The 24,377-nt window shown below is 42.5% G+C and overlaps 1 protein-coding gene across 1 annotated transcript in view; it reads left to right on the top strand.

Moving 5' to 3' along the window:
• The first annotated feature begins 5,684 nt into the window (after nt 1-5,684).
• Nucleotides 5,685-24,377, top strand: part of LOC109398266 (zinc finger protein 236-like) — a 49,379-nt gene continuing 30,686 nt past the window's right edge. Inside the window, exons 1-4 of the mRNA XM_062847530.1 lie at nt 5,685-6,789; nt 6,852-6,923; nt 13,901-14,903; nt 14,972-15,528. Of these exons, the coding sequence (XP_062703514.1) occupies nt 5,797-6,789; nt 6,852-6,923; nt 13,901-14,903; nt 14,972-15,528 (2,625 nt within the window). The 5' untranslated portion in view covers nt 5,685-5,796. The remainder of the gene's footprint in view (nt 6,790-6,851; nt 6,924-13,900; nt 14,904-14,971; nt 15,529-24,377) is intronic.

Raw genomic sequence — 24,377 nt, 5'->3', positions numbered from 1 at the left:
TTTCAGTTTCTGGACTAATTCCTGGAGTAGTTAACTGAGAAATTCTTTAAAAAAAATTGCTGGAGGATTTTTTGGAGAAATTCTTGGAGAAATTCCTGACGGGTTTCTTAGAGGAATTTCTTAACAGAATTATTTGAGTATTTTCTGGAGGAATTCATGGAGGAATTCTGGGAAGAAGTCTCGGAGAATTACCTGAAGGAATTCTTGGAGGAATCCCTGAGGTTGTCCAAGGATTATTTTCTTGCGGAATTACCAGAAGTTTCCTGAAGAATCTTGAAGGTATTCATGAAGGATTTTTTGAAAGATTTTTTGGATGAATTCTTGAAGGAATTTCATGAAAAAAATAACTTTGGAGATATTCCTGGCGAAATTCCTGAAGAGATTCTTGTCAGCACTATTTGAGGGCCCCCTGCATGGAGAAATTCTTGGGGAAGGTAGTGTAGGATTTTTTGGTGGAATTCCTGGAGGGATTCTTGGAAAAATTCTAGGCATATGTCTTGGAGGAATTCCTGGATGAATTCTTGGAAAAAATCCTTGAGGAATTTGTCAAGGGCTTCCTGGTGGAATTCCAAGAAGAATTTATCAAGGAACTCCTGAAAGAGTTCCTGGAAGAATTCCTGAAGGAGTTCCTGGAGGAATTTCGTGAGGAATTTTTGGTGTAATTCCGTAATAATTTTCGGAGAAATTTCTGAGGAAATCCCTGAAGGACCTTTCGGACGAATTCTTAGAGTAATCCCAGGAGTATTTTCTTGAGGAATTACTAAAGGTTTCCTGAGAGACCCTGGGGGTTATCGTGGAAGAATTTCTGGAGGGATTCTTGAAAAAAAAAAATCTGAAAAATCCCCGGAGGAATTTCTGGAAGAAATCTGCGATGAAATCCTGAAGAATTTCTGGAGAAATGCCTGAAAGTAATCTTGGATGAACCTCTGTAATAATTTTTGGAAAAAATTCTGGACGATTTCCTGCAGGAATTCTTGGAGGAATTTCTGGAGCAACGCTTGGAGGAATTCCTGGAGGAATGCTTGGAGAATTTCTTGCCAGAAGTCTCTATGAGGAATTCCTGAAGAAATACCTAGAGGGATTATTTGAGGAATTTTTGGCAGAATTTTTAGAGTTATATCTGGAGCGATTCTTGATGAAATTTCTGGTGAAATTCTTGAAAAAAAATTCTGGAGAGACTCTTATACAAATTTCTGATAGAATTCTTGGAGGAACTCTTGGATGAATTTTCGAGGAATTTCTTGAAAAATTCCAGGATTAATTCTTCCAGGAATTATTGCCAGAAATTCTTGGAGAAATACCTAGAAAGATTCTTCGAGGAGTTGTTGGCGAAAGTCTTGGAGGAATTCCTGAAGGATTTTTTGGAGGAGCTACACCGATGAAGTAAAGAGATTCAAGAGTAGAGCCTTTGGGACTTCAAGGTCTGAATTCCAGAATAGTTTGGATGACCTAGATCACCAAGTGAATGTTGCAAAGTTATCAGAATTGCACTCTGAGGCTCTAAGAGTGGCGTAGATTATATTCCGCGAGGATTTGCTACAATAAAATATCCTTAGATTTACAGATATTGCGACATTGCGACCCATACTTCAAAATACAAATTGGGTCTATTCCCGAGCAGAGGAGAATATCAAATTCATAACAACAGAATCATATAGCCTGTTTTTATATCATAAGGCTAACACAAATTTCGATTTTCTCTTATGTCACCGCCCTCTCGGAAAATTTTGGTCGAAATTCAAAATTTTGAGGGGGGACACCAATAAATTATTCACGAAATTTTGAAATTTTAAGGTGAAATTAGAGTTGCACAGAAAATTTCTTAACAAATCAGATGAGTTTATAGATTTTGCCGAATTTTTTGGGTTTTTTTTTTCATCAAATACATTTATTATTTATTGTCCTCCCCCTTAGCGAGCCAACGAGTATTGTGACAAAAGAAGAAAATGAGATTTGTTCCGGCCTAATTTGTTATTATTAACTTATCAAAGTATTACTTTTATTTCAATAAAATACTTTGTTGTAGATCAAGTCTTGTTATTATTCTACATACTATTGAAAATGTACAAATATATGTTGAACTATAACACAACAATAACAAGTTTGCAAATTCACTGCAAGAATCATTGTTATTAAGTTGTTATTGAACCTAACAAAACATGTTATTAAATTGGTCTTCCAGGAACATTTTTTTGTTATGATTTTTGTCATTTTGCCGCTTATGACAGACAAGTTTATAACAAAATAAGATGTGTTAATAACATAAAAATTACTGATTCCATTATACAGTTATTATGCCAAAATAACACTTTTTATTATGCTGTTGATAATCTCCTCTGCTCGGGTTTGCATAGTGGACACCCAAATAGCAACACATAGAGATACGCGTAAGAATTATGCCGATAGAGTGAAAAGAAACAAGAGTATTGCTTGTAAACCTTGAAGGTCTTAATTCCAGAATAGCATGTCCTGTATTAGATATTTCAGGCCAAACATGTCTAAAGGTCCTATCTGCAGAAGAGAGGCTCTCTTTGGTTTCCCTCTCTTTATTGTCTCCTTGCATTGAACGATGGTCAAAACAATCGTCTTTTGATTTGTACTGCAAAAAATAGTTGAAAAGTGTACCATTACAATGCAATAATTGAAAGAGAAAGTAAACAAAAAGAGCCTCTCAAATGCAGATAGGATCTATTGAAATGTTTGGCCTGATTTTAACCCAAATTTCAAAAGGGGGATTCACTTAGGGGTGATACACAAATTATGCCACGCAAAAATCGAACTTTTCCAACCCCCCTTCCCCCTATGTCACACTTTTTGTATGGAACTTCAATACTTTTTGTAAAGGTCGTCACGGTCAGAAATTTGGAAAATGTTTAGTATTTTTGAAAATATGGTTCTATGAGTATACACCGCACAAAATAACAACCTGTACAAAATGCATTTTTTTAAATTATTTTTAAAGTTTGTACATAGTTTGTAGCAAAAAATGTATGGGGAAAAATCTGGAAAATAATGATTATTACTAGCAGTTATGTACACATAACATATCACTCAATACCGACTTTTAAAATTCTTATTTTTTATAGAAAAACCTCCAAAATTTGTAAATGGTCTATCGATAGAGCTATCGCAAAAAACACCTACTTTTTGGTCAAACTTTGACGCTCTGTTATAAATATCTTCAGAGTTTTTAAAATCCCGTTTTCTGGTAAAACTACCACTTCAATAAATTTAAAAACGCCCAATTGAAAAAAATGCGAATTTTCAACTTCATGTATTTTTATTTTCGTAATCGTTCTTTGAAGTCGCATTAAAAAGAGTTCCTCAAAATTGGCAATTTTTTCATTTTTAAGAAACCACGGAGGAAATTTTTCTTGATAAAAATAATTTTCCTATATCATGAGTATTCTGCAAAAGAATATGTTTGCGCAAAAATAAGAAAAAAAAAATTGAATATTTTCCCACAGTTTTCGCCATTACAAATTTTTAGGAGGTGTCCAAAATTTTAAAAACATATGTCCAATCTTTGAGATAAAAGTCCAAGTTAAATGAATATTTTTTTGAAAATCAGAACTGCCATTCTTTATTTAAAAGATTTATACAGTATCTCCAAAAATAAAGTTATGTTTATTTCGAATAGATCATTTTTTATGTAGTTGTGAACGTTTATAGTTACTTTCCTTAGTGCTCTGAATGTCAACGTGAACAAGTTCAAGCAATCATCTTATAATAATGGATGGACTAATGAGATTCCATCTACTTCAGAAATACCTGTTTAATTATTTTTTTGAGAACAGCCGTTACAGGCAACCAAACTGTTATTAGGGCACCAACGACGCCGCTACAGAACACTTCAAGATTTACAACAATCTGAACCAGCCTACCCCAATACACAGCTGATTGTTCAGTTTTATTTTGATCTGTCCTTTCGCTTTCGGAAACGAAAGCATGCAGCCACAAACGTAAACTTTATTTGGCATGTTTGCTTCGTTTGTTTTGTAAACTCCAAGTGAAAACAGTAAGCAGTTTGTAGTTTTGCAAATTTTGTCAGAAAAACTCAGTTTTTACATTATTTGCGATGTGAAAAGGTGTCTAGGACGCTACAGTGCTTTGATTAGAAATGTCTGATTCTGAAAAAGAACTGGCTATCGATGTTGGCTTAAAGGCAAAGTCAAAGGTAAAATTACAGTAAAATTACGAAGGAGTTGGAAATCACAGGTAACGAACTGAAGTCCCAGCTTTCGATAACATCTTGAATATAGAACTTCATGCTCACAAATCAGCACGTCTATGAGAACCCGATGCAAACGTTCTCAATCAACATCACCGGTATTTTCCCTTGTCGTTAAAATCAATTCAATCAAAATACCTGGGATCATACAACAACCATGCAACATCTTCAGTTTATCGCTCACTGGGCGCTTACTTTATCTTTCTTCAACCCAACAAACCAATTTCGTTTTATTTTTCGATGCGGAGAGTCCACATTTGGCTAAAAAGTTCAAATAAAGCAAAGCAGAGAATAACACTATAAAAGTGTACCGTGATTTCGGGTGAAATTAATCGACGTGAGATCTATTCGTATTTTTAAAAATAACGCTTTCAACTTTAAACAAGTTGTGAAAAATGACCATCATCTGACTGAAAGGATATTGAATGATGGGTTAACAAGTTCAACAGTTCATTCATTACATATTTCGACACTGATTCTTAATTAGGGCCTAACTGACATTTTCGAATTCTCTTCATCGATCCTCTCTTTGTGTTATTACCAAGGTTGCGACCATTCATTTGCAAAGATTTACATTCATTTGCTATTATCTCGGTTCAGAAGCATGCTATCGAAAAACAATGTACGGATGAATTTAAGTTTTATCTGAAAGTTTGCCGAATAACATTGGGGTCGCAAACGTATACCAAAGTCGTGAGCGAGCTGTGAAGGCAACTCTCCACGCGGTGAATATAAATTTCATTCATGCTGTGGAAAGTTGCCTTCACAGCTCGCTCACGACTTTGGAATGCGTGTGCGACCCCAATGTTATTCGGCAAACTTTCAGATAAAACTACAAGGTTAAATTCATCCATACATTGTTTTTCGATAGCATGCTTCTGAACTGAGATACTAGCAAATGAATGTAAATCTTTGCAAATGAATGGTTGCAACCTTGGTTATTACATAATGTATACTGAGTTTTCTATAAATTTTGTGGTTGAAATGCGAAGAAGACGACTACATCTTGCTATAGAAACAAAAAGAATAATGATTTTGTTTGTTTTGATCAAGTTATTAGCGAAAGAGAGAGTCGATGAAGAATAATCGATCAATTCAGTTAGGCCCTTATGAAAAATCATTGTCGATTTCTTCTCGAACAGTGCGTTCAACGATGAAAGACACCTTCAAACTGTTGTTGCCATAGCAATACTGCACATGTAATGTACCTTCATGCATAAAAGTTACGTTTTTTGGAAGTAGTCGCACATTGCATATCTTAAGGCGTGTTTGTAGAGTTAAATGAACCTCAAATTTAATAAAATATTTAGTAAACTTGTAAAAGTTTTGCAAATATGTATTTCACAATGATCAATTTCACTTCGAAAGCAGAATAATTCTGCTGAATAATTATTATTCATTTATTTATTTTATTTTATTCCAGAGTTGGAAAAGACCTCGTTTATAAACATAAATTATAAAGAAATATAAACTAAAATAAATTCATGCACCTATCCATTCTATTCTAGTTAAAATTTGGAAAACGAAACCATCAATGCAAATTATGCAACGTTTCCTTCACGCGTATGCATCTCCTTCGGAATCATTTGAACAACGAACATCAACAGGGTCAGAACCCCGACACCTCCCAGCCCATTGACCAAGATCAACAAGACTCCAACCATGAGTGCAAGATCTGTTCGGCTGTGTTCAAATTGGAAAGTGCTCTTAAGAAGCACCTTAACAAGCATGCCAACCCCGGCAAGAAGTCACATCCCTGCACCATGTGCGAGACCACTTTTACCAGTCGCGAAGGTCGGAGGGTACACATGATCCTGAAGCACAACGCCGGCAAGACCTACAAGTGCGAGCAGTGCCCTATGATTTTTGCCCGGATGGGGAATCTTCGGCTTCACATGACTACTCACGGTGTTCGTCCGCACGTCTGTAGCATCTGTGGGCAATCGTTCGCACGAATCGACAGTTTGAAGAACCACGAAGAAGCGTGCGCCGAAGGAAAGCGAGGTCTGTTCTGCGAAGTGTGCGGGCAACGCTTCCGGAAGCAAGACCTGCTGGACAAACATTTGGAACAGGGTCATCCGGATAAGGAGTTCCAGTGCAGCCATTGTGGGCAGGGATTCGAAACCAAACGGGCACTGAGTCACCACGTGCGGGTTCACGAGGGAACGTTTCGATGCGAGCACTGTCCGAGGCAGTTTGTGACGGAGAGAGCGCTGAACAATCACAAGAAGAGCCGGCATTGGGATATTTTAGGCATTGAACGTGTGGTTGGGAAGCAAGGTCGGCGCAAGGATGCCCAGCCTAGGCAACCGAAGGAACGAGTGAGGAGGAACAAGTACTGTCCGTTTCTGGGACTGGAACATTTGGCTGAGATGGCGGCGAAAAAAGCGGACGGCGAGAAACGGGGTGAAGGAGCTGGGAGTGAAGATGCTGCAGGAGCGGATAGCGAAGATTCGCTTGATGTAAAAAGTAAGAGGGGAGATTCTACCAGTGGTGCTGAAATTGAGAATGGCAGCGTGTTAGGCGCTGTAGAAGAAACTGAACACGTCGTTGAAGAGGTAGCCTTTCACTACTATGCATGGTTGCTTATGGTTTTCAAATAATCTGTTTTAAATTTTAGGTATTTCCAAACATTGAAGAAGATGCTATGAGCAGGGCACAAAATTTAGAGTCTGAAGTATTTTTTAAAAAGGTGAGAACAATAATTGAAAGGCCAATAAGAAACTGTGGTGGAATTACATCTTCTGTAATAATATTTCTTGGTGTTACATTCGTTGATTGGAATGTACAAAAACTGGCTTGTCATTCGAAAACGAAGGACTCCTTCAACGCTCAATCTGTTCGTTTCACGATTTTCCCACCAATGCGTGAGTAAACCCCTATTTTAATGTAAAATCGTTGTAAACCCCATCAATCGTTGCTAAATTGGTTTGGAAATGACAACCTACCTTCCTGATGAACAGTGGATTCATATATTTGGCAACCAAATGCTATCACCTTCATTTTGTTTTGGATTTTATAAGGGATTCATCCTGAAATTTCTTCAAGTTTTTCTCCAAGATTTCTTCAGGAAATGATCTCAGATTTTTTTTCAGAAATCCCTCCACAATTTTTTTCAGAGATTTATCTAGGAGTTCCTTCAGGGTTTCCTCCAGTAATTTTTGTAACGATTCCTCTAGGAATTTTATCAGGAACTGCTCCGTCAGTTCCTTCAAGGATTCGTCTAGCATTTTTCTAGAAATTTTACAAGAGATTTCTCTCACTTGAAGTTCCTTTGGCAATTTCTCCTGGAATTCTTTGAGGGATTTCTCCAAAAAATCTTTCAGTGAATGCTCCAGGAACTCCTTCTGGGGTACCTCCAAGAATTTCTTGATGGATTTCTCAGGAATCTTTCTTGGGATTCCTCCAGGAGCTCTTTTAGAGATTTCTCCAGAGACTCCTCCAGGATTTTCTCCAGGAGCTCTAGAGATTCATGAAAAAAAATCTCCTACAAGTAGTTGTGGGATTGTTTGATCTCGCACTGTCGCCGGCGTCGTCGTTGGCTGCTTCTAGCATGCAGAGCGTGTGCAGAAGCAGCCCATTGAAGAGCCACCGCTTTGACACCGCAGCAGCCCGATTTCATGTAGAATTAGTTGTAAGCAAAGTATCACCACAGAGCAGGAGCACTGCCTCTCTGTGGTGCGCAATAAAACGTAGTAGAAGTAGTTCGTCGTCTTTCTATCCCCGGGGGAAAAGTACACAACGTAGGAGCCTAACAAACCGCTGGACGAAACAGGGATCTTTTCCGGAATTTCTTAGGGAATTAATTCATAAACTCCTTCAGTGATTTCTCCAGAAATTCTTCAAGGATTTCCTTAAGAATTGCTTCTTGAATTGCTTCAGAAATTGCTGCAGGGGTTTTCCTGGAAACCTTTAAGGAATTTCTCTTTGAATTTCTGGAGAGATTTTTCCAGGATTTTCTTCTTAATCTCCAGGAATTACACCAGGGAATTCTCCAGGAACGCCTTTATGGATTTCTCTAGGACTCCTGCTGGAATTTCTTTTATAATTCTTTGTGGGATTTTTCCTGGAAGTCCTTGAGTGATTTCTTCTTAAACTTCTTCAGGGACTCCTTCAGGAACTATTTCAGTGTTTTCCACAGGGATTACTTCAGGATTTTTTCAGATTTTCCTGGAAATCTTTGAGGGACTTCTCCTGGAATTGTTGGAGATATTTCTCCAAGAACACCATCAGGAAATTCTTCCTAAATTCCTCCAGTGATTTGTACAGAAACTTCTTCAGGGAATTCTCCAGGAACTCCTTCATGGATTTCGCCAGGAACTCCTCCAGCAATTTCTTCCGAAATTCCTTCTGGGATTTCTCCTTGAATCTTATGTGGGACTTTTCCTGGAATTCCTTAAGAAATTCCTTCATAAACGCCTTCAGTGATACCTCCAAGAACTCCTTCAGTCATTTATCCAGGAATTGTTTCAGGGATTCTTCTAGAAATTTATTATTGAGTTTCTCTAGAAGTTTCTTCAGGGATTTTACTTCACTTGGAAGGATTTCTCCATCAAGAATTGCTCCAGTAACTTATTCAGGGATTTATTCTCAAATTCTTTTAGAGATTTCTCCAAGAATTCCAATTCTTAGAGGCCTCGAGTTCCTTGAAGGATTTTTTTCTGGAATTTCTTGATGGATTATTCCAAGAACTCCTTTATGGCCATTCCTCCTGGAAATCTTAGAGGGATATCTGAAATTTCTTGATGAACTCTTCCTGGAGATTCTTTAAGGATTGGTCAGGAAGTGCTTCAGGAATTTCTCCAAGGTTTTCTTCTGGGGGTTTCTTCCTGGAATGCTTCAGAGATGTTTCCTGGGCTTCTTTGAAAGATTACTCCTGAAGTTGCTGGAGAACTTTTTCCTGTAATTGCTGAAGAGATTTTTTCAGGACCTCCATCAGCTCCGGGGATGAACCAGCCTCGGGACTGAATTTCCCCACAATAATAAAACTCCTTCAAAGATTTCTTTCGGGATTTTCCTTTCAGAATTTCTACGCGAATTCTTTCTTCTACTTCGTCAGGGATTTCTCCTGAAATTGCTGGAGAGATTTCTGATTTTCCCAGGAATTCCTTCTACAGAAACTAATCCAAGAATATCTCCTGGAAAGCCTTTAGGGCTTTCTCCAGCAATTCCTTCAAGACTTCTACAAGACTTCTTCAGGGACTCCTCCAGAAATGCGTTAAGGGATTCCTCCAGAAATACCTTCAAGGATCCCTACTGGAATTCTTTGAGGGATTTCTCCTGATGTTCCTTGAGCAATTTCTCCAATAATTCGCTGACGGATTCCTCCTTGAACTTCTTCAAGAATATCTCCAGTAGTTTCTTCATCGATTGTTCCGGGAAATTTTTCATGGACTTTTCAGGAATTACTTCAGTGAATTTTCCATTAATTTGTCCTTGAAATTTTTCAGAAATTTCTTCAGGATTCCCTTTAGAAAATCCGTCGAGGGTTTCTCTAGCAATTTATTTAAGGATTTCTGTAGATGTTTTTTCAGGGATTCCTCTTTGAATACCTTCAGTAATTTTTCTTTTTTTAAACTCGGACACGTTTAATGCTATTCTCTTTTTGAAGGAAGCACGACACTAGACAACGGACTAGCATGCAACGCCCAGTGGCACAGCCGAGAACTTTTTCTGGCAGATGCGGTCGGAATCGACCCCTCCCGCAGTCCTCAGCACGATGCGACTAAGTGCTTGGTGACACTATCCGCACGAACACGAAGCCTTGGTTTTTTTTTTAAGAAATTTCTACTGGAATTGATGAGGGAACTTTTCCAAAAACTCCTTCAGCAGCTCTTCAGAGATTCTTCCAAAAACGCCTTCTGAAATTCACATAGAAATTCTTTCAGCACTTTTCTTTTCAACAGTAATTTCCTCAAGAATTCATTTCGGTCTTCCTTCAGGGATTGCTTTAGAAAATCCGCCAGAGGTTTCTCCGGGAGTTCCTTCAAAGATTTCTCTAGAAGGGATTCCTACGGGATTACCTTCAGAGAAATATATTTTTCGAATTGCTGAAAAGATTTCTCCTGTAGAAACTCCTTCAGGGATTCCTCAAGGAACTCATTCCAGGAATTCCTTCAGGAATTCTTCAGGGTTCCTCGTGAAGTTCAATCAGCGATTCCACCTGAAATTTCTTTTGTGATTTATCTAGGAGTTCTATCTGGGATTCCTCCAGGAATTCCTTCATGAGTTCCCTATGTGGTTTCTCCTGATGTTCCTTCAGTGATTCTTCCAGGAGTTTTTCCAGGGATTCCATCAGGAACTTCTTCTGGGATTCTCCCAGGAGCATTCTACGATTTACTACGATATTATTTTCGGGATTTCTCTAGGTTGACTCAGTTTGTTTGTAGCTCAAGAACTCTTTCAGTCATTTATCCAGAAATTATTTCATGGATTATTCTAGAAATTTCTTCTAGAATTACTCTAAGAATTTCTTCAGGCGTTTTTCTTGGAATTATTTGAAGGGTAGTGCTCTAGTAACGCTCTAGTAAAGGATAGTAGTGCTCTAGTAAAGGATAGTGCTCTAGTAACGCATTCAGGAAATTGTTCTCAAATTCTTTTAGGAATTTCTCCAAGAATTCCTTCAGGAATTTCTCTTGAAATTCTTAGTATCAATCAATGTAAAACATTGTAGTATCAATCAATGTAAAACATGAGTTCCTTTGTCAGAGGTTTCTCCGAAAGTTCATTCAAAGATTTTTCTAGAAGGGATTCCTACGGAAATATATTTTTCAAATTGCTGAAAAGATTTCTCCTGTTATTGCTTTAGAGATTTTTGCAGGAACTCCTTCAGGGATTCCTCAAGGAACTCATTCCAGGAACTTCTTCAGGAATTCTTCAGGGGTTCCTCGTGAAGTTCTTCCAGCGATTCCGCCTAAAATTTCTTCTGTGATTTATCTAGGAGTTCCATCTGGGATTCCTCCAGGAACTCCTTCAGGAGTTCTTTATGTGGTTTCTCCTGATGTTCCTACAGTGATTCTTCCAGGAGTTTTTCCAGGGATTCCATCAGGAACTTCTTCTGGGATTCTCCCAGAAGCATTCTACGATGTACTACGATATTATTTTCGGGATTTCTCTAGGTTGACTCAGTTTGTCTGTAGCATTCGGCCTTTGAACGATTAGTATTTTTTTAATGCGCAGGAACAAACTCCGACGCATACGGAGGATTTCAGATTCTTCCAAAAACTCCTTCCGGAATTCTCATAGAAATTCTTCCAGAATTTTTCTCTTCTTCATCAGTAATTTCCTTAAGAATTCATTTTGGTCTTCCACAGGATTGCTTTCCTAAATTCCTCCAAGGAACTTCTCCAGCAATTTCTCCCAAAATTCCTTCTGGGATTTCTCTTTTGAATCTTTTGTAGGATTTTCCCTGGAATTCCTTAAGAAATTCCTTCATAAACTCCTTCAGGGATACCCCCAAGAACTCCTTCAGTCATTTATCCAGACATTATTTCATGGATTATTCTAGAAATTTCTTCTAGAATTACTCTAGGAATTTCTTCAGGCGTTTTTCTTGGAATTATTTGAAGGGTTTCTCCTTCAAGGGTTGCTCTAGTAACGCATTCAGGAATTTGTTCTCAAATTCTTTTAGGGATTTCTCCAAGAATTCCTTCAGGAATTTCTCTTGAAATTCTTAGAGGTGTTTTACCTTGAGTTCCTCTGTCAGAGGTTTCTCCGGAAGTTCATTGAAAGATTTCTCTAGAAGGGATTCCTACGGAATTACCTTCAGAGAAATATATATTTCGAATTGCTGAAAAGACTTCTCTTGTTATTGCTTTAGAGATTTTTGCAGGAACTCCTTCAGGGATTCCTGAAGGAACTCATTCCAGGAACTCCTTCAGGAATTCTTCAGGGGTTCCACGTGAAGTTCATCCAGCGGTTCAACCTGGAATTTCTTCTGTGACTTATCTAGAAGATCCATCTGGGATTCCTCCAGGAATTCCTTCATGAGTTCCCTAAGTGGTTTCTCCTGATGTACCTTCAGTGATTTTTCCATGAGTTTTTTTCCAGGGATTCCATCAGGAACTACTTCAGGGATTCTCCCAGGAACATTCTACCATTTACTACAATATTAACTTCGGGATTTCTCTTGGCTAGCTCAGTTTGTCTGTAGCACTCGGCCTTTGAACGATTCATATTCTTTTCAATGCGCAGGACCAAATTCCGACGCATACGGAAACACCTTTCGAACTGCATTTTCTGCAAAATGCCATCGTACAACTTCCTCTTCAAGTGTTCCTCGTGAAGGCAATGTTAAGCAATTCCACCCGAAGTACCCTCCTGAAACTCCTTCAGTGATCACTCCAGAAGTTTTTTTCAGGGATTTCTCCAGGAACTTCTAATAGGATTCTTCCAGAAGTTCTTTGGGGATTCTTACAGGAGATCTTTCAGAGATATCTCCTGGAGTACACTCAGGGATTTCTCCAGCAGTTTATTCGGGGATTTCTCTAGGCAGGCCCAGCTTGCCTGTAGCATTCGGCTTTTGAACGATAAATTCGTCCCGCTCCATCCTTTTTGCAATACGCAGAAACAAACTCCAACGCATACGTAAACCCTTTTCTACCTAAATATCCGTGTATACAGAGCATTTTCTGTACAATGTCTTCGTACAGCTTCATCTTCCGTAAATTGCATTGGTTCCAAATTTTCCGGAGCATGTGCCAGTACTTACTTGATACTTGATCGGCTACAACTCGTAGCGGTGAGTCTACGCCGAATGAAATATCCGCCTCCACTAGTCTCAGTCCTGGTCAAAACGCTTCCAGTCGCCCTGAACGTTTAGAGTCCTCAGGCCCTCCTCAACTGCAAAAAGCCAACGTGTGCGCGTCCTTCCACGAAGCCGACGACCCCTTCCTGGTTATCTGCTGAATATGATTTTAGCTTGTCGTTCCTCCGGCATACGAGCATGTCCCAGAACCTGTTCGCAAATTGCATTTCGTCGCCACTAGAATCAAAAAAACAAACGAACAGGACACTTGAGAAACCTCGCACGTGGTCTACGACGGGAGCGGGACATTTGGCATAAAGTCATTTGGCATAAGGTCGTTTGGCATAAGGTCACTTGGCATAAAGACATTTGGCATAACGGTCATTTGGCATAATGGACGTTTGGCATAATCGAAATGCACCCTTCTTTATTATGCCAAGTGTCCATTATGCCAAATGACCGTTATGCCAAATGTCTTTATGCCACGTGACCTTATGCCAAATGACCTTATGCCAAATGACTATGCCAAATGACACAGACCCGTCTACGACCATATTCTGTAAACAAAAAGTGATTGGAATCAGGTGATGTCATGGTAGTTCTACATATTTGAATAAGAAGAATTTATAGGTATTGCTGACTGCACCCCAAATTGGACTGACACAACAGTGTGCACACACCTTCAAAGTGTGATTACAGCGCAGGGATACGTCGGATCGAATTCAGGTCTTCGGTGCACTTATTCCTTGTAAATGGAGGAATAAGTGCCCCGAAGACGTCGAGACGATCCGAGGCAAATGTGCACTTTTATCACACTTTTTAGGCGTACCATAAAAAGTGTGATATTCCAATTTGGAATGTAGTCTGCAATATCTTAAAATTCTAGTCATAATGCGTCACTTGAATTGATCTATTGTTCACAGACTGAACTAGCTAAGTCGACTTGCAACTCTTATACAAAGGAGCGTGTGACACCACAAGAAGCCGAACTCTCCGATGTCGACGATGCTGGCCCTCTCAACGAAGAAAATGACACTAGCGAAAATCACTCTAATGCAAGCGATGAGCAAATCCATTCCTACCATGACCGAAACCAAACTAGCTCTTCTGAATCGGACGAATTGGAAACCCCAAAACATCGAACAAAGCGTAAGTCTCGTCGGAAACGGGACTCAGTCGAAGATAAATCAACCGCCAAGACGCCCTATCCGAAGAAGTACAAATGTGACGACTGCGGGAAAAGCTTCGCCCATCGAACCTGGTGGGGTGCTCATCGGGCCAAGGCGCACGGAGCGCACGAAGACTTCAAACCGTCCAAGTCCAATCGGATACACTTCTGCGACGAGTGTCCGAAAAGTTTCTGCGATTGGCGCAACTTGATCTACCACCTGGAGCACATCCATCGCAAGAAGATCGATGCGATACAAACCGTCCGTTGCCAGTCGTGCAAGAAGAATCTACTGAGTGAGAAAGACTTGAAGCTGCACACGTGTTTCGTTCGTCGGGGTTTCCTGAATCGACCTCCGGAGTTCAAATGCGATCGGTGTAATAAGGCATATGTCAGTAAGAATGCCTTGGAGAGTCATCGGACCGTCCATGAGGAATATCACAACATAAGCTGCGAGCTATGTCAGAAACCTTTCGCCGACGAAAAGGATTTGAGCTATCATAAGAAGCGGGTGCACGTGGACGCTAGCTTTGTGTGCGAGGTTTGTGGCAAGGCGTTCAAGGTGCAAAATCAGTTGAAGACCCACATCAACATTCACCGCGAGACCAAGGCGTACCAGTGTGAGTATTGTGGCCGGGCGTTCGCTCAACGGAACGGAATGACCGCTCATCTGAGGATAGCACATGCCGAGCAGCTGGGCGAGCAAGCCATGGCCGAACGGGAAATTACCTGTCCCATCTGCGAGAAGAAATTGAAAGGTAAGATGATCAAAACGATTCTCGTTACATGTTACATTTACCAAGCCTTTTCATTGCCAACTTCACAGGAAAAATATGCTACCGACTTCACATGAAGACGCACACCAACGAACGGATGTACGGTTGCTCCCACTGCGATAAGCGATTCGTCACCAATCAGGACAAACTTCGTCACGAGCAGACCCACACCAAGGAGTACAAATTCAAGTGCCGTTTCTGCGACAAAGGCTCGACCAGGCGCAAGCTAATTCTCCTGCACGAAGCCAAGGAGCACAACGAGGTCAGCGGAGAACCAATTGGGCCGCAGCACAAGTGTTCCTTTTGCGGACGGTGTTTCAGTTCGCCCTCGGCGGTGGCCATTCACGAGTCGTTGCACAGCGATGCGCTTCCGGTGGGGTGTGAGCTCTGTGACCGCCGATTCAAGAATGTGAAATACATGAAGTATCACCTGAAAGCTCACCATAAGCAGGCAACAACGAAACAAAAAGAAACGACAGGATCAGAGTCTGCAGTTGACGCTGTGAAGGTGTCTGAAGGACAAGGGGCTCCCCAAGTAGTTGCAACGGAAGTAGATGCAAATAGTAATGCGTGCAATTATACTCTGGTTTATGCTGTGGAACAGACGGTAAGCTGAAAATTGATGCTCTATTGCTTGCATTTTATTATAAGAATAAATTTTGATAAATCCCTGGCCAAGTTCGCAGGGTTTGACGGTATTAAAGTGAAGGTTATTGTAATGTAGTATTCTTTAGTGAATCATATCACCTTTTTAACACTTTAATGCGCCTCCAACGGTTCATCACGAACCGGCTGCTGCAGATGGAGTATGGCTGATCATATGTTTTTGCATATTCATCAGACATGCTCGATAAACACGGAGGGACCGCCGGGGCTCAATAGATTCTATACCCAAGCAATAGTTCCAAGTTGGTTGGATTTGAGAAGGTTTTGAGGATCGTTACAAATCCTACTAGAAATATTATAGGTTTTGTAACAGGTTTTGAAAACTTTTTATTGCCAGTAGACTTGAAAATGCTGTTTGGGCTTTCTTTCCCACGTTTTTTGGTTGATTTTGATTTACTACTAAATTTACAATAATTTGAGTAATTTACAATAATCAAATATATTTAAATTAGTAATTTTATCCACGGCGTATGGGAAAAGTTTATAACAAAAAAATGGGCATCGCCAAATTTTTCGCTATACAAAATTAGAGGCTTCCAGCTTTCATTTGCACGGTCCTTCAAAAAAATCCACCGAGGGATCTCGAACAACTTTTTCAGAATACTGTTTTTCTCCATACAAAATGAACGGTTCCAAATTAATCCCTATTTCCACTTAACAAACATACCCAATTTTTGTATGAAAAAGTTCCCCCGATGGAATATTTCGATGTTGGGCTTGAATGAAAGCTAGTAGCGTCAACTTTCTCGTGACGTAAAATTAGCGATGCTTATTTTTTTGTAATAAATTTCTTCTACCAGACACACCGTGTATCAAGACAAATTTGTTTTTTTTTTAATATTACAATAATATCCAGTAATATTCTCTTTATATAAATCTGGTAAAATCAACCGAATAGTAGGAAGGAAAGTTGCAGCATATAATAGTGCTGATAGATTCGAAGCTAACGTGCGAACAATGGATTACTGCACGATACTACTGGCCTGCTTGCTCTCACACATGGTTTGAAGTTTGAGCGGTGACGACACCGCTCAAACGCCAAATTATCTTTGGGAGTGAGCGGGCCGGCCCAAGTTCGTGCAGTGGACCATACTTTAACACTTTATTGACGTCAATGCGTTCGACGTGACATTTTGGACAAACACTGATTGTTTCTAAGCTGAAGGACGTTACTTGTGTATGACTAGGCTGACATTTCTAGGTTACGGGGAGAAAATGACTTGGTTTGTCTAGGTAGGACCGATAGGACAAATGAACGGATTGGCTCTGTTTTAATAGATAGGTTGTTTTCGTTTCTCGTATCATTGGAAGCCCATGCATGACATGTTCAAAACTAGTGTCTATCATTGGGGATGGCGCCAGTGCTGTAGGTGGCTACCAACATAGGTGTTATCGCAGTAAAGGTTGTTGTCTTCAATTGGTATTTGACTATAATTAATTCAACTATACATTTTACATAATATTTCTTGGAGATAGCATAGGCACAGTTGTCAACATAGACAGCATTTTGTGTTATGTTATTTCCAAGAAGTAATAGCAAGGATATAAACATTCCTATATCCTTATATTATTCTGATATATTCTGATAGCTTCATATACTTTACATGACTGAGGGTAGACAGACATGACTAATACATCTACGGGAGGGAAAATGCAAAATTTTGATTAAAACTACTTAGGCACAATGTAAAAACTAGTGTTAAATTGGGCAACATAGCCTATTCCGTCTAAACATTGGTCTTGGTAGAGGTGAAATTTGAATAACGGGTTCAGCCTTGACAATCAAGCTGTCACGCAGCTCCAACTGAAAACCCATAAAAAAAAAAAAAAAAAAAAAAAAAAAAAAAAAGAATAAATTTTGATAAATAGATTGTAGTACTTGTATGTTTGCTATAGAATGTAAAGAACATTTTCTGTACCTAAACTGTTAATCTTCAAACAAGATAAGGCCAAGAGTTCTATGGAAGATGTTGGCTTTGGATTACAAAATTTGCAATTCTTGTATGTCTATCAAAAATCTATCGCTCCTCATAAAAGTGAAAAAGCAGACTCTGCTTATATTGGCAACGGATCTGGCACTGGGAATTAAGATTTCAGGGTGTCCGAGGCGATCTCCAAGAGCAGATCCCATTAGCAAAACTTTCATTTAACCCTCGAGCAATCGCGCTGTTGTATTTTATACAACACGTTGAAAAAAGCTCGCTTTTTGTACTTTGCTTTATGCTACGTTCAGACTACGCTCTATATCACGTAATATAGCGAGATGATATCCTATATCAAGAAAGGCGTTCACACTACGCCGACATGATATAGGTTGACGTTTATGTTGGCGAGCTAAAAAACAATAACATTGCGCGTAAACTTACAGAAAATATTTATTTTTTATCAATGTGGCGAAGGTTGCGGTGAAATTTCGGGGCAAATTAATGATTTTAAGGATTCTGATTGCTCTCCAAAGGATTGCGGAGATAATCTGGTTCGCAGATACGGAACTTAAAGTGAAGTACGGGCAGAATGTTGAAGATAATTTCGAAGAAACTAGCGGTATTCCAAATTGTGAACAATCCGGCGGCATTGTGAACATTACATAATCTGATTGCATTCGTGTGATTATCTCTGTTGGGAATATCTCAAGATGCTTCCCCAGATTTCTTTACCAGTTCACCGGGAAGCCCCCCTGGGGCTCCCTGGGAATTAGTCTAGGAGCCCTCCAGGGGTTCCCCGAGAATTAATTCAATAGTTCTCGAGCAATTTCTCCAAAAGTGGCCGAGAATTTCTCCTGGAGTTCCCAGAGAGTTTCTCCAGGATTTCCCACGGGAATTCCTCCAGAAATTTTCCAGAAATTCATCCGTTACTTCCCCGTGAATAAAACGGGATATTTTTTAGAATCTCGCCAAGAATTCCAGTATCATTTGTGGCAGAATTACTCCGAGATTTCCTTAGAAATTACTACATAATTTATCCGGAGATTCGCTCCAGGATTTGCATGAAATTAATTGCAAGAGTTCACCAAGGAGCCCGTCAGCAATAATGTATAATTCTTTCCAGGATTTCCCAGGAAAGTTCCAGTATTTTCCTAGAAATTCCGAAAGAATTTCATCGGGAATATTTTCACGAGTTCCACAGGAAATCACCGGAAATTTCTCCAGAGACCAGATGCACCTCAAGAATTCCACCAGGAATTCTTCGGAAATTACTACAGGAGTTCCCCAACAGTTCCTGCAGGTGTTTCACGTGAATTTACCGGAAGTCCCTCCAGCGAAGCTTCACGGGAGTTTTCTCATGAGTTCCTCGACAATTTCTTAAGAATTTCTTCAAGAATTCCCGGTAATTAATCAAGCATTTTAATAGGAATTCTTTAATTATAATTTCCCGAAAATTCCTTCAGAAGAGCTTTGGGAATTTCTCCAGAAGTACTACGGAAATCTCTCCAGGAGTCCCCAGAAAATTCCTACAAGAGTTCCTCGGGAATCCCTCTAGGAGTTCTTTGGAAAATCCTCTAGGAGTTCCACAGAAATTGCTCTACAATTCCTCCAGGAGTTAATTCAAGAGCTTCTTCCATTAGTTCCTCTAGTTCCTGGAATTCAGTCTAGGAGATACCCGGAAATTCCTATAGAAGTTCCTAGGAATTCCTCCAGGAGTTTTTCGTAAATTCCCTATAAATTTTCCGGGAACTCCAGAAGATTTTTGAGGATTTCTCCAGGAGCTCTTCAGAAATTCTTTCAGGAGTTCTTCGGAAATCCTTCCAGGAGTTCCCCGGAAATCTTTGCAGGAGTTCCTCGGGAAATCCTCCAGGAATTCCCCGGAAATCCTTCCAGAAGTTCCCAGGAAATCCTTCCAGCAGTTCCTCGGAAATCCTTCCTGCAGTTCCCCGGAAATCCTTCTAGCAGTTCCCCGGAAATACTTCCAAGAGTTCTCCGGATATCCTTCCAGAAGTTCCCCGGAAATTCTTCTAGCAGTTATCCGGAAATCCTTCCAGCAATTCCCCGGAAATCCTTCCAGCAGTTCCCAGGAAATCCTTCCAGCAGTTCCTCGGAAATCCTTCTAGCAGTTCCCTGGAAATACTTCCAAGAGTTCCCCGAATATACTTCCAGAAGTTCCCTGGAAATTCTTCCAGCAGTTATCCGGAAATCCTTCCAGCAATTCCCCGGAAATCCTTCCAGCAGTTCCCCTGAAATCCTTCCAGCAGTTCTCCGGAAATCCTTCCAGCAGTTCCCCGGAAATCCTTCCAACAGTTCCACTGAAATCCTTCCAGCAGTTCCTCGGAAATCCTACCAGCAGTTTCCAGGAAATCCTTCCAGCAGTTCTCAGGAAATCCTTCCAGCAGCTCCCAGGATATCCCTCCTATAAATCCCCGGAAATCCTGCCAGCAGTTCCCCGGATATCCTTCCAGTATTTCCCCAGAAATTCTTTCAGTAGCTTTCCGGAAATCCTTCTTTCAGTTCTCCAGAAAACATTCCTGCAGTTCCCCGGAAATCCTTCCTGAAGTTCCCGCGGGATTCCTTCCAGTAGTTCCCCGGAAATCTTTCCAGCAGTTCCCTGAAATCCTTCCAGCAGATACCCGGAAATCCTTCCAGCAGTTCCCTGGAAATCCTTCCAGCAGTTTCCCAGGAATCCCTTTAAGAGTTCCTCGGGAATTTCTCCAGGATTTTCTCAGGAATTTCTCTAAGCATTCCTTGGGAATTTCTCTCCAATTCCCGGAAAAATTCCCGAGTATCTCCTGGAGGAATACCCGGTGAACTACAGGAAAAAATCCCAGAGAACTCCTGGAGAAATTCCCGGGGAACTTCTGGAGGATTTCTCGAGGAACTCCTGAAAGGATTCAAGGAGAACTCCAGAACGGATTCCCGAGGAACTCCTAGAGCAATTCCTGGAACGATTCCTGGGGAAGTCCTGGAAAATTTCCGGGGAACTCCTGAAGGGAACGCCTGGAGGATTTTCCGATCCTTCCAGGACTTTCCTAGGAATCCCTCCAGGAGTTCTTCTGGGAATCCCTCTAGGAGTTCCTCGGGAATCCATTTCGGAGTTTTCCGTGAATGGCTTTAGTAGTTCCTCTTGAAATCCTCCAGGAATTCTTCATGGATTCATTCAAGGGTTCCTCGGGAGTTACTTCAGGAGTAACTTGAGAATTCTTTCACGTGTTCCTCGAGAATTCTATCAATAGTTCCTCGAAAATTCCTCCATAAGATGTCCTGGAGGAATTCCCAAGGAACTCTTAGAGAAATTCCCGAAGAATTCTTGAAGAAAAATACTCCTGGAGGATTTCCCGAGGAACTCCTGGAGGATTTCCCGAGGAACTCCTGGAGGATTTCCCGAGGAACTCCTGGAGGATTTCCCGAGGAACTCCTGGAGGATTTCCCGAGAAACTCCTGGAGGATTTCCCGAGGAACTCCTGGAGGATTTCCCGAGGAACTCCTGGAGGATTTCCCGAGGAACTCCTGGAGGATTTCCCGAGGAACTCCTGGAGGATTTCCCGAGGAACTCCTGGAGGATTTCCCGAGGAACTCCTGGAGGATTTCCCGAGGAACTCCTGGAGGATTTCCCGAGGAACTCCTGGAGGATTTCCCGAGGAACTCCTGGAGGATTTCCCGAGGAACTCCTGGAGGATTTCCCGAGGAACTCCTGGAGGATTTCCCGAGGAACTCCTGGAGGATTTCCCGAGGAACTCCTGGAGGATTTCCCGAGGAACTCCTGGAGGATTTCCCGGGGAACTCCTGGAGGATTTCCCGGGGAACTCCTGGAGGATTTCCCGAGGAACTCCTGGAGGATTTCCCGAAGAACTCCTGGAGGATTTCCCGAGGAACTCCTGGAGGATTTCCCGAGGAACTCCTGGAGGATTTCCCGAGGAACTCCTGGAGGATTTCCCGAGGAACTCCTGGAGGATTTCCTGAGGAACTCCTGGAGGATTTCCCGAGGAACTCCTGGAGGATTTCTCGAGGAACTCCTGGAGGATTTCCCGAGGAACTACTGGAGGATTTCCCGAGGAACTCCTGGAGGATTTCCCGAGGAACTCCTGGAGGATTTCCCGAGGAACTCCTGGAGGATTTCCCGAGGAACTCCTGGAGGATTTCCCGAGGAACTGTTGGAGGATTTCCCGAGGAACTCCTGGAGGATTTCCCGAGGAACTCCTGGAGGATTTCCCGGGGAACTCGTGGAGAATTTCCCGAGGAACTCGTGGAGGATTTCCCGAGGAACTCCTGAAGGATTTCCCGATGAACTCCTGGAGGATTTCCCGAGGAACTCCTGGAGGATTTCCCGAGGAACTCCTGGAGGATTTCCCGAGGAACTCCTGGAGGATTTCCCGAGAAACTCCTGGAGGATTTCCCGAGGAACTCCTGGAGGATTTCCCGAGGAACTCCTGGAGGATTTCCCGAGGAACTCCTGGAGGATTTCCCGAGGAACTCCTGGAGGATTTCCCGAGGAACTCCTGGAGGATTTCCCGAGGAACTCCTGGAGGATTTCCCGAGGAACTCCTGGAGGATTTCCCGAGGAACTCCTGGAGGATTTCCCGAGGAACTCCTGGAGGATTTCCCGAGGAACTCCTGGAGGATTTCCCGAGGAACTCCTGGAGGATTTCCCGAGGAACTCCTGGAGGATTTCCCGAGGAACTCCTGGAGGATTTCCCGAGGAACTCCTGGAGGATTTCCCGAGGAACTCCTGGAGGATTTCCCGAGGAACTCCTGGAGGATTTCCCGAGGAACTCCTGGAGGATTTCCCGAGGAGCTCCTGGAGGATTTCCCGAGGAACTCCTGGAGGATTTCCCGAGGAACTCCTGGAGGATTTCCCTAGGAACTCCTGGAGGATTTCCCGAGGAACTCCTGGAGGATTTCCCGAGGAACTCCTGGAGGATTTCCCGAGGAACTCCTGGAGGATTTCCCGAGGAACTCCTGGAGGATTTCCCGAGGAACTCCTGGAGGATTTCCCGAGGAACTCCTGGAGGATTTCCCGAGGAACTCCTGGAGGATTTCCCGAGGAACTCCTGGAGGATTTTCCGAGGAACTCCTGGAGGATTTCCCGAGGAACTCCTGGAGGATTTCCCGAGGAACTCCTGGAGGATTTCCCGAGGAACTCCTGGAGGATTTCCCGAGGAACTCCTGGAGGATTTCCCGAGGAACTCCTGGAGGATTTCCCGAGGAACTCCTGGAGGATTTCCCGAGGAACTCCTGGAGGATTTCCCGAGGAACTCCTGGAGGATTTCCCGAGAAACTCCTGGAGGATTTCCCGAGGAACTCCTGGAGGATTTCCCGAGGAACTCCTGGAGGATTTCCCGAGGAACTCCTGGAGGATTTCCCGAGGAACTCCTGGAGGATTTCCCGAGGAACTCCTGGAGGATTTCCCGAGGAACTCCTGGAGGATTTCCCGAGGAACTCCTGGAGGATTTCCCGAGGAACTCCTGGAGGATTTCCCGAGGAACTCCTGGAGGATTTCCCGAGGAACTCCTGGAGGATTTCCCGAGGAACTCCTGGAGGATTTCCCGAGGAACTCCTGGAGGATTTCCCGAGGAACTCCTGGAGGATTTCCCGAGGAACTCCTGGAGGATTTCCCGAGGAACTCCTGGAGGATTTCCCGAGGAACTCCTGGAGGATTTCCCGAGGAACTCCTGGAGGATTTCCCGAGGAACTCCTGGAGGATTTCCCGAGGAACTCCTGGAGGATTTCCCGAGGAACTCCTGGAGGATTTCCCGAGGAACTCCTGGAGGATTTCCCGAGGAACTCCTGGAGGATTTCCCGAGGAACTCCTGGAGGATTTCCCGAGGAACTCCTGGAGGATTTCCCGAGGAACTCCTGGAGGATTTCCCGAGGAACTCCTGGAGGATTTCCCGAGGAGCTCCTGGAGGATTTCCCGAGGAACTCCTGGAGGATTTCCCGAGGAACTCCTGGAGGATTTCCCTAGGAACTCCTGGAGGATTTCCCGAGGAACTCCTGGAGGATTTCCCGAGGAACTCCTGGAGGATTTCCCGAGGAACTCCTGGAGGATTTCCCGAGGAACTCCTGGAGGATTTCCCGAGGAACTCCTGGAGGATTTTCCGAGGAACTCCTGGAGGATTTCCCGAGGAACTCCTGGAGGATTTCCCGAGGAACTCCTGGAGGATTTCCCGAGGAACTCCTGGAGGATTTCCCGAGGAACTCCTGGAGGATTTCCCGAAGAACTCCTGGAGGATTTCCCGAGGAACTCCTGGAGGATTTCCCGAGGAACTCCTGGAGGATTTCCCGAGGAACTCCTGGAGGATTTCCCGAGGAACTCCTGGAGGATTTCTCGAGGAACTCCTGGAGGATTTCCCGAGGAACTCCTGGAGGATTTCCTGAGGAACTCCTGGAGGATTTCCCGAGGAACTCCTGGAGGATTTCCCGAGGAACTCCTGGAGGATTTCTCGAGGAACTCCTGGAGGATTTCCCGAGGAACTACTGGAGGATTTCCCGAGGAACTCCTGGAGGATTTCCCGAGGAACTCCTGGAGGATTTCCCGAGGAACTGTTGGAGGATTTCCCGAGGAACTCCTGGAGGATTTCCCGGGGAACTCGTGGAGAATTTCCCGAGGAACTCGTGGAGGATTTCCCGAGGAACTCCTGAAGGATTTCCCGATGAACTCCTGGAGGATTTCCCGATGAACTCCTGGAGGATTTCCCGAAGATCTCCTGGAAGGATTTCCGGGGAACTCCTGGAAGGATTTCCGGGGAACTCCTGGAAGGATTTCCGGGGAACTCCTGGAAGGATTTCCGGGGAACTCCTGGAAGGATTTCCGGGGAACTCCTGGAAGGATTTCCGGGGAACTCCTGGAAGGATTTCCGGG

This window comes from Aedes albopictus, chromosome 2 (assembly GCF_035046485.1).
Source record: "Aedes albopictus strain Foshan chromosome 2, AalbF5, whole genome shotgun sequence".
In the NCBI taxonomy this organism is placed as follows: Eukaryota; Metazoa; Arthropoda; class Insecta; order Diptera; family Culicidae; genus Aedes; species Aedes albopictus.
Note: the sequence above shows the minus strand (reverse complement) of the source record. Positions and strands in the feature narration are given on the sequence as shown.